This window comes from Octodon degus, unplaced genomic scaffold (genome assembly GCF_000260255.1).
Source record: "Octodon degus isolate 3935 unplaced genomic scaffold, OctDeg1.0 scaffold00127, whole genome shotgun sequence".
Lineage (NCBI taxonomy): Eukaryota > Metazoa > Chordata > Mammalia > Rodentia > Octodontidae > Octodon > Octodon degus.
This window is the reverse complement of record NW_004524703.1, coordinates 5,028,605-5,039,520: the sequence shown is the minus strand read 5'-3', so window position 1 is coordinate 5,039,520 and position 10,916 is coordinate 5,028,605. Positions and strand designations below refer to the sequence as shown.

At 42.2% G+C, this 10,916-nt stretch overlaps 1 protein-coding gene across 2 annotated transcripts in view; it reads left to right on the top strand.

The window, feature by feature from the left end:
• Nucleotides 1-1,632: 1,632 nt before the first annotated feature.
• B3galnt2 (beta-1,3-N-acetylgalactosaminyltransferase 2) overlaps nt 1,633-10,916 on the top strand; it is a 49,190-nt gene continuing 39,906 nt past the window's right edge. The window contains exon 1 of one of the 2 annotated variants that reach the window (XM_004640836.2): nt 1,633-1,980. In XM_004640836.2, the coding sequence (XP_004640893.1) occupies nt 1,869-1,980 (112 nt within the window). In that variant the 5' untranslated portion in view covers nt 1,633-1,868. The remainder of the gene's footprint in view (nt 1,981-10,916) is intronic. The other variant, XM_023700845.1, reaches the window with a different exon arrangement.

Here is a 10,916-nt window from a genome sequence, read left to right as displayed (position 1 = left end):
TTTTTTTTAATCAGTTCTGTTACGTAACTATAGACTTTGCTCCTATGGTCTAAAAAAGAGTGTTCCTTCCTGTCTTCAGGATCCTTGGAGAGTATGTAAAGACCCTATAGACTCTGAACTGGAGAAATAGTAATGTCTTCTCATATTTGAGCCTTTCAAATGGCTCCTATTGATCCTTGCCCCCTTATATTTACTCTACAGTGAATGAGACTGTGTAACAGGCTAGCACAGAAGTGACAGCATGATCCTTAAGGCTTCACCAGTGTCTACCTGTAAGCCAGTCATGTAGGATGTGGAATCTCCAGCCAGTCGACTCTTCAGATGTTGGCAGCCCCAGCTGCCATCTGCCTGTAATTTTTTAAAATTAAAGACTCCAGGGCTGGAGAGATGGCTCAGTGGTCTAAAGCACCTACTTGGAACAAGCTTGGCAAAGCACAGGGACCGCGGTTCGATCCTCCAGCACCACATGCCAGCCAGCCGCGCCCCCTGGTGGGCTGAGCTGGCCACACACACACACACACACACACACACACACACACACACACTAAATAAATGTTAAAAAAAATAAAATTAAAGACTCCAAAACAAAACTTACTTTCCAAGAATTACCCACCTGTAGAAAAAGATTTAAAAAAATGATTGCTGTTTTAAGAGTTTGAACTTGTAACAGGTAACATGATAAGGGGTTCATTTTAAAGGAAAAAAAAAATGTTTGGCTTCATGAAGTTAAATTATCTTTATTATTTTATTTAAGTACAAACAACAGTATGAACTCCTTATGCTTATATACAATGTCTAAATCAAATGTAAATGAATTTTAAAAGTACAACAAACATTACAGAACACTCAAAAAGCAACTTTAACAGTGGGTTGCTCTGCTTACACTAAAGGACCCCTGAGACCTGGATTCTCATACTCCAGTGTTGGAGGTGGGTGGTCTGGCAACAGTACCGTCTTTTCCCGCAACTTGTGGGAACTTTTCGGAACCAGCCCATAGCCGGGTCATTCCCATCTCTGCACGCGGACTCTCCACGCGCCTTCCATGTCTCTGGAGAACCGAACCCGGCGCAGACCCCGCGCCCAAGGCCCGCACGGGTGCAGGAGCTCAGCGCAGCAGCGGGCGAGAAAGCGTCGTAGGGCACGCACGAGCTCTGCATTGCTTTGAACCAGACGGAGACCCTCGTATCTCCCTCAGCTAGCCTCCGCAATACGGCCCCTCCACAGTAAGATGCGCCGCAGTCCGCCTCTGCCGCCTGGGTACAGCGGCGCGAGAAGGGGTGCGCATGCACCTTGCGCCCAGGTCTCGCCTCGGCCTCTGGGGGCAGTGGTGTGCAGAGGCGTGTGCCTTCTTCCTGTGCGCAGTGCCGGGCTCGGCCGCCGGGGGCAGTGGCGCGGGAGGTGCGCGCATGCTCATGTGCACCTCGCGCGCCGTCTCCGCCGCGCGACGGGGAGCGCGTGGGCTTCTGGGAGTTGTGGTTTCTGTGATTTAGGATCCTGGGCGCGCCCCCTGCCTGGGCCCAGAGCGAAACTCCAGCTCCCGCCGGTCGGCGGGCGCAGGTGGGGATACGAGCTGTGGGGCGGAGCCAGAGGGGAGGGGAAAGGTAGGCGGAGCGGTGGGCAGGCCGCGCGCGGGAGGCGGGGCCTCGGCCGCGGAGCCGCCGCCGAGCGCGGTCGGAGGGATCCGAAGCGCGGACTGGAGCAGAGCGGGCCGGGCGGCGCTGGGCGCGGGGACGGGCGCGCCGGAGTGGTCGCGCGGGCTTGGGTGCAGCCCGTCGGTCTCCGGTATAGCGGGCCCCCTCGCTCTCGGCCGGGACGCGGGCGAGCCCGGCGCGCGGCGCGGGCGCGAGGTGGAGCCGGAGGAGCGGCCAATGCGAAACTGGCTGGTCCTGCTGTGCCCGTGCGTGCTTGGGGCCGCGCTGCACCTCTGGCTGCGGCTGCGCTCCCCGCCGCCCACCCGCGCCTCTGGGGCCGCCCCGGCAGGTGAGATCCGGGCGGGGGTGGGGCGGGAGGCGGGTCCTGACCTGCAGAGCCCTGCGGGATGGCTGGAGGACGTCGGGCCGGTGCGGCGGTCCCGCAACAGAACAAACGCCTCTTGTCGTCCTGCGTCGTGCCAGCTCGAGGGCGCGCCTGTTCCCCAGGACCGTCGTGCAGCCGCGGAGCGGTGCGGGCCGCTGCTCTAAGTTGGGACCCTCGGAGGTCTCGGTGCCCGCCGTTGTGTTGGCGCTCGTGCAAGGAAGGTGCTGAGTTTGCCTTTAAGGAGTAACTTTACTGGGAGCATACCCTGTTTTTTGTGTTCTTTGGTTGTGATGTAAGCGAGGCGAACAAATCTGAACGTTAAATAGGGCACAGCTGCGAGTGGAGTTCCTGAGAGTTTGGATCACATAGCTTGCTACTGAAGTAGACGTGCAAATACCACATTCTTTAACCCTCGTGCCCACTTGCTCTAACACGTAATCTCTTGTGGGAAGGGAATCTTTGTTCTTTTCGCGTGTACTCTGGGCTCCTCTGCTCACGTGGCGTCCCAGTGGGTTTTGTTAAATAGGTTCTGCCCCTGTTAGGGTCCTGTTTTTTAACTGTCTTTTTAAAGGACTTTTTTGAGGACATCTAAAGAGACCTAGAAAGCCGGGTTTATTTATTTATTTTTTTAATGAGGTAATACTCGTGTTTTTAAAACTACATCGGAATTTTTTTCCTACTCTCTCCCCAAAACAGCTGTTTTAATAATCCAGAAGTTTTAAAAACTGAATTTGGGTATTTACAGTTCTTTAGGTGGCTCTGAGTCTTTACTTACAAAGTATTTAGCAGTCCTCAAAACTATCTCATGTGAAATTATATCGGAACTATTTTAGTAACAACTTCTTTTATAAGCTGGGTCACCAGCTTTTTGTAAATGTTACTCGTGTGACCTAAATAGAATTAAAAATACTGGTTAAGTATTCCGTGAAAATAGAGTATTACAGTCAGTTTACCCTGTTAAATGGTTACAGTTTTCTTTTTTATGCTTTTATTAACAGGGTTGATATTAACAGGGTGCCGTATACATGATGCTTGATAACATCTGGCTGGGATTGTGTTTTATAGGTTGCCACGAGTCTTGGGATCTCCTTGCAGAACATCCTTAGAATATTTATGACCTTAACAGTCTCTTGGGGCTCAGCAAAACAAAAAGCCTACCTTCAAGCTTAAATCTTTGTTGGCTTGCCAGGCAGTTTCTTAATTTAAAGCAAGTTTTACCTGTTTCCTTAGTATTCCAGTTAGACCAGGCTGAGTTAAAGAGTCAGGTAAACTGTGGGAAGGGACAAGGTAATATATGGCTGAGAAGATCAATATACTCATAATAAAAATTAGCTTTGAGTTTGAGCAGATACTGGGCATCTGGTCAGATAAGTGGAATATTTTAATCCAAATAAAATCTGATACACTCGTTTTCTTCTTTCCCTTTTGGCACTTTCAAAACTAAAAATAGTGGACGCATTTTGATTGCAAACTTTCCCACGGTTTCTTTTCCCATTGTGCTCTGAAAACCCAAGACTTCGCTAAGTATTCTTCCTAGATCAATATTTTTAAAAAAATTAGTTTTGTTGTTTCTTATGTCTCCATCATCATTACTCTTAAATCAAAGCAGTATTTTCTTTTTTTTGGCAGAACCAGGGATTGAACTCAGAACCTTGTAGTTGCCAGGGAAGCACTTATTCCACAGAGCCATCTCCCCAGCCAGTATTTTCTTTTAAAAGACTTTCCTTCCCTGAATGGTTTTTTTTGTTTGTTTGTTTGTTTTGTTTTTTTTAAAGTCCGGCTGGCAGTGAATAGCAGACATTTGAGAGCTTTCTCTGGCAAGCTCTTGATGTAGGTGTGGAGTTACATCAGTGATGCACTGTAATGCACCAGCCCTTGTGCAGTGTATACCATTTAGAAAGGAAGACAACATCAGGAAGTAATGACAAATGTCACAGGGGTAGTCATAGTATGGTGAGTAAAAATAAAGCAGTGTAAGAGGATAAAGAAGGACGGGTTGGTATTTTAAAAGATTGGTCAGGAAAGGCCACTTGTAGAGGTGACAGTTAAACAAGGAGTTGTGTGAGTCATTTGATTGCCAGGATAGGCTGCTTTTCTAATCTTGTTGGTTTTAGCTAGCTGAAACCAGTCTGGGAGGGCAACTGGTAGGGAGGACCCTTTCTCCAGCCCACCTGCAGGGATTGGAGAGGAAAATAGAGGCCATAAGGATAGCCCTAGAGAAGTTAGAGGCTGTCTTCATCACAGCCTAGTGGGTCTGATACAGCTCTAGCAGAGTTATTTAATGGTTAATTTCTGAAAATGTGACCCTCCCTAGCCTCCCCCCGGCTTTTCTTTTTAGATTATTTGGAAAGAAATCAAAGGAAAGGAACGTGTGCACTCAAATAGTTGGAGTGCTAGGTGTTGTATTGGGTATCTTGTCCCTGCTTTCAAGTCTGTGGTTAGAAGGCAGGCAAAGGGTGTGTAGGTCAAAACAAAGTGAGCTTGTACTGCAATTTTGCCTGGGGCTGGTTCTTCCAGAATTATCTCAGCTTGCTAATTGTATCTCTGCGCTTCATTTTCCTTGCTTATTAAACAATGATTTTTATAGGGTTGTTATGAAGATTCAATTAATAAAACACCCAGAATACTGCCTAATTCACAATAAACACTCCATGACTTTTACAGAGAAATGGTGGGAGGGTGGTGGCTGATGGCTGAGCTATTTTGTTTTGGGAGGTATCTTTGAAGTTGGCAGGGCACACGTACTGGTGTAATTGTGACTGTCTTTTTCAAGACCTTTGGTACACCTGTATGTTTTTCTCATTTTTAAAATTTCTGCCTATTTCTAATTGATGTCATTCAAAAGCATGTATATGAGAGTGGAATTTTATCTCATTTTTAAAGACTCTTCAAGCTTCTTTTGAATGGTAACCTTAGCTTTATTTAATGGACTTTTGGATGTCTTCTCTTAGAGGTAGCAGGTTGCCAGACTCTTGGAATACATTACATATTAAAGAATAGAGATGTTTATGACCCTGAGGAGCCTGCGTGGGGTTGTGGGTTATTCCTGACCTTAGGAACACCTTACTTGCTACACTGTCTCTGCATTCTAACACAGTGAACATCGAAGATGTTGGTGATTTGAATGAATCGAGAATATAATTGTTCTTCCAGACTGTCTTTGAAAGCATGCCCATAAGATACCTTTTTAGAGAAAATGAGTTTATTTTAAAAATGTTGTTGGTGTTTAATACACATTTTTTTCATGCATGTAAAGTTGTTCAGCGTGATGTATTTTCATGAACTGATTGCCCCCAATCTAAATAGCACTCATTTTTAGAAGGAAAGCTACCAACACTGAATTTCCTTTCTGCTGTCTCCTGTCCTACCAAATGGGTAAACACTCTTCCTAATCTCTAACTGCAGAGCTTTGGCTGCTTTTGTACTCTTAAGTGGCATTATACAAGTATGTACCTACTGCTTACAGCCTGCTTATCTTACTATGATGAAAAAATTATATGTTGACTACATAATTTTAATGTCTGCCAGACATTCATAGATACCATGGAGTCTGTTTAGTCAGTCCCTATTTGTGCATTTATGTAGATTACAGTCTTTAGCTATTAGTAATTGACACTGTGATGAACAGAGATCTTTGTGTCAATGACTATTCTTTAGAATAAGTTTTTAGACATAGAACTGCTGGAACAATGTTCTACCATTGTAAAGTATTGGCTGTATATTTCCAGTGTGCCCTACCATTGCTGGTGATGGGGCGAATAGTTTCCTTAAAATCATTGTATTTCCTACAGGTAACCATTATTTGGTTCTTACTTAAAAAGATATTTGTGCATTTCACTGGAGGAGATAACTGGTGTTGTACTGCTTTAATTCAAACATGATTCAAAAAATGAGGATTTTTTTCTTTTTTCTTTTTTTTGGTGGTACCGGGGATTGAACTCAGGACCCTGTGCCTGCCAGGCAAGCACTTATTCTACTGAGCTATCTCCCTGGCCCAAGAATTTTTTTCAGACTGTTGATGATTTACTACCTTGGCTGAATTGTCTCAATGTTCCTTTTTTTTTCTTTCTTTCTTTCTTTCTTTTTTTTTTTTTTTCTTTTTTTGCAGTACCCAGCTCAAACTGGGGACCTTGCGCTTGCCGGGGAGGTGCTTATGTCGCTGAGCCACCTCCCCAGCCCTTCAATGTCCTTTTGTCTTGTGTTCACTTTATAACCCCCACCCATTTTCAGACACCATATTCAAACTAGGTACCTGTGATTGTAGCATATTATAGGATGTTGAGAGTGTAAGGGAGCTAGGAGCTTGAGCATTCTTACACAGTTCTTTATTAAGCATCTCCTTGGTTTTACATCTTGTAACACATTCAGGAAGGAGTCTGTTGGACTGGTTTGCCTTGATGGTGTGAGGCAGAGGAGACTTATTTTTCTGAAGTCTGACTTCGGTATATCTGGAAGTAGATGTTCTCTAAAAGGCCAAAATAGACTTTGTACTTCTCTGCAGGAAAAAGATATTCATAAAGCCAAGGAGTTGAACGGAAGCGGATTAGATGGGGATTAGAAGCAGGAGGATTGACAGCGACAGAGAGATGGAATAAGATCAAGAAGTAGTTTACATCCATAATCCATGGTATTTTCCCATGCCACATGGTTACCTTTGTATGTATTTTCTTATTTTTAGAAAAAAATCTTGTTTGGCAGTAATGTGGAGAAGTCAGGAAGAAACCAGTTAAGATCTTTGTGTGGGTTCAGGTGAAAGGTAACAGTCCAGACTGAAGCAGCAGCTAGAATTCTGAAGGAGGGGTAGATTAGAGATGTTTTTTATGAAGATTTTGAGTCATCAAGGTTGAATTATGTTTCGTGTAATCTCTTTATAAAAGGCTTACTTTGATTAGCCATCAAAAATAAGGTAGAGGGGCCGGGGAGATGGCTCAGTGGAATAAGCGCTTTCCTGGCAAGCGCAAGGACCTGAGTTCAATTCTCGGTTCCACCAAAAAAAAAAAAAAAAAAAAAAGGTAGTGCCTATTTGGCATTCAAAGGAATAGTTCAGTTATTTTGAAATTTTGCCTTAGTGCAGCAACTTTGTTTTCTGATGATGTCAGGTAAGTGAAGTGTTATGTTTAAATGAGTGTTTTGCCCTTTCATGGCTTTTAATCTTTTGAGATGTTTTAAAACAAAAGAAACAGAGCATCTAAAGACTTTTGTATCTATTTCTCTGGTTAAGAAACTGAGGCACATGGGATTTGAATAACTTTTTAATGAAGAAATGTGTGCTGGCTAGGAAATCAACGTTGGAACTGACTGGTGACCACTTTGCCTGCTTCCTGTCAGTAGAATGTACTTACTGTTTCCCTGAAGAGGAGTGAGGTAGATGTGTGATTGACAGTTTTGCCTGGGCATTTCAGTTATTCTTCAAATTCAGATGCCTTTAGAGTTAGTTCTGGCATTGAGGTATGATTTTCACTGTGTTGTTGGAGATCTGAGAAAAAATGTTTCTGGGCCATGTATTTAAAAAAAAAAAATTTAATGTGCTAACCAACATCTTTAGTGATCTGATTATTACTGGTTGTCCAACCAAATTAGTGCTATGGATAAAAAATCAGAATCTAAACTCAGCAAAACTACACTAAACTCAGTGTAGCTACAGAACAGAATAGTAATGATTAGTAATGAATAATGGAGTTAGATTGCTTCAGATTAAATTTTAGCCAGGGCTAGCTGGGGAGATAGCTTAGCAGTCTAAGCGCCTCCCTGGCAAGCACCAGGACCCGGGTTCAAACCTCGGTACCACATGTTGTGCTGGTCCCTGGAACCCCAGGTGTGCCATGTGGGCCACCAAAACTGTATGTGGTGGCTTACGCCTGTAATCCTAGCGCTGGGGAGACTGAGACAGGAGGATCACTAGGAGTCCAAGCTGTGTAGCAAGACCCTTACCAAATAAGTAAATAATGATTAAAAAAAGATTGGAATACCCAGGTGTGGCGGTGCATGCCTATAATCTTAGCATTCTGGGAGACAGAAAGATCTCAAATTCAAACCTAACCTAGTCTCAACAAAGGGCTAGGGAGTAGCTCAGTACAAAGATCCTGGGTTCCATTCCTAGTACTATCCCTCTCCTCCCAAAGAGTTTTTTAAGTAAATACATTATATATATGGCCCACGTACTTTTTTTTTTGTATCTGTATCTTAATGTGAAAAGTAAGGTTTCTACACAATTCCTATATTCCTATAGTTTTTATAATATCCTTAACATTGTCCTAGTAAAAGGGTCAGCCTTTTTGATTTTGTGTTAATTGGTCCTTTGAAAAAATACACTTTTTTTTTTTTTTTTATTTTCCTGAGTGTAATACCTGGATCCTTTGGCATATAAAACTGTTTCATTAAGGGCTGGGGATGGAGCTCAGTAGGGACTTGCCTCACATGTGTGAGGCTCTGAGTTCAATCCCCAGGGCTCAAAAAACAAAGTGCACTTAATGTGGTAAAGATTCTTGGCTTTCAATAATTTATTTTTGGAAACATTTTGGATCAGTTCCCACTGCTGAATAAAGATGAAATGGATCTCTCATCAGAGCTATATATAAGCTTGTATGTAGGCTCTCAAGTTTTAAAACCAATGATGAAAAGGAAGGATGATGAGTTTATTTCTTTCATTATCTTTCTAAGAGCAGGTTTCAGAAATATAGATTAATACAGATAAACTTTAAGACAGGAAAAGAAGCCATATACATGAGTTGTTACTTAATTTTTTTAAACTAAAAATGTTGGGAGTATTTTAACACATAATAAGCTTTTGCTGGCAGTAGAAATTAATTATTGGTATAAGTAAGAGTCCTGATTTTTTGCATATGGAAGTCTTTCAACTTCTTCTTCCCAAACTTACTAGCTAACATTTAATGTAGGACTTCGTCTTTTAAAGTGTAATTGTTTTTGTTACTGTGGTAAAGATGTGCTGTGTGCTTTGTACCCAGCTGAGACCTTTAAACAAATTATCTCCTTTGGCTTTTGCAATAGCTCTGTGGAAAGTATTATGCCCATTTTGTTGTTAAGGATGCTGAGGCTCAGGGAGTTAAATCACCTGTAGCTAATACAGTGGCACCTCAGTTCACGGACTTAATTCTTTCCATGATTCTGGTTACAACCAAATTGCAACCATTTGTAGAACTGTGGAAAGAATTAAATTCATAACCAAGGTGCCACTATATTTGACAGAGCCAGGAGTGTAACTGTAGCTTGATTTATCCTATTATCATTTATGCCACCTTGCCTTTCAAAACCTATTCTCTAAAACATCTTGTTTTGAAAAATTTACATATCTGAGCATTAATTTGTATGTATGGAAGGCAGGACTATACCAGGCCTTGTGCAGGTTACATGTCTATTATCTCAGTTACACAGAAAATTCAGGCAGGAAGAGCTGAAGTTTGAGGCCAGCTTGGACAACTTAGGCTGACTCAAAAAAGGGTGGGGGTGTTGCTGAGTAATGTAATAGCCCTGGGTTCAGTACTCACTGGGAAGGGCAGAGGTACGATACCAAAATGTTGATAGTGTTTATCTCTAGATGATGAGTTGAATGATTTTTTTAAAAAGCCATCTTTCTGTTTATCTGTTTTTTATACAAATATAAACATAGCACACTTTTTGTGTTACATATTGAACTTGAGACATGACTTAGTAATTGAAACATGACTTAAAAAAAAAAGAAACAGGCATTCAAAGGAATAGTTCAGTTATTTTATAGTTGGAGTGCTAGGTGTTGTATTGGGTATCTTGTCCCTGCTTTCAAGTCTGTGGTTAGAAGGCAGGCAAAGGGTGTGTAGGTCAAAACAAAGTGAGCTTGTACTGCAATTTTGCCTGGGGCTGGTTCTTCCAGAATTATCTCAGCTTGCTAATTGTATCTCTGCGCTTCACTTTCCTTGCTTATTAAACAATGATTTTTATAGGGTTGTTATGAAGATTCAATTAATAAAACACCCAGAATACTGCCTAATTCACAATAAACACTCCATGACTTTTACAGAGAAATGGTGGGAGGGTGGTGGCTGATGGCTGAGCTATTTTGTTTTGGGAGGTATCTTTGAAGTTGGCAGGGCACACGTACTGGTGTAATTGTGACTGTCTTTTTCAAGACCTTTGGTACACCTGTATGTTTTTCTCATTTTTAAAATTTCTGCCTATTTCTAATTGATGTCATTCAAAAGCATGTATATGAGAGTGGAATTTTATCTCATTTTTAAAGACTCTTCAAGCTTCTTTTGAATGGTAACCTTAGCTTTATTTAATGGACTTTTGGATGTCTTCTCTTAGAGGTAGCAGGTTGCCAGACTCTTGGAATACATTACATATTAAAGAATAGAGATGTTTATGACCCTGAGGAGCCTGCGTGGGGTTGTGGGTTATTCCTGACCTTAGGAACACCTTACTTGCTACACTGTCTCTGCATTCTAACACAGTGAACATCGAAGATGTTGGTGATTTGAATGAATCGAGAATATAATTGTTCTTCCAGACTGTCTTTGAAAGCATGCCCATAAGATACCTTTTTAGAGAAAATGAGTTTATTTTAAAAATGTTGTTGGTGTTTAATACACATTTTTTTCATGCATGTAAAGTTGTTCAGCGTGATGTATTTTCATGAACTGATTGCCCCCAATCTAAATAGCACTCATTTTTAGAAGGAAAGCTACCAACACTGAATTTCCTTTCTGCTGTCTCCTGTCCTACCAAATGGGTAAACACTCTTCCTAATCTCTAACTGCAGAGCTTTGGCTGCTTTTGTACTCTTAAGTGGCATTATACAAGTATGTACCTACTGCTTACAGCCTGCTTATCTTACTATGATGAAAAAATTATATGTTGACTACATAATTTTAATGTCTGCCAGACATTCATAGATACCACGGAGT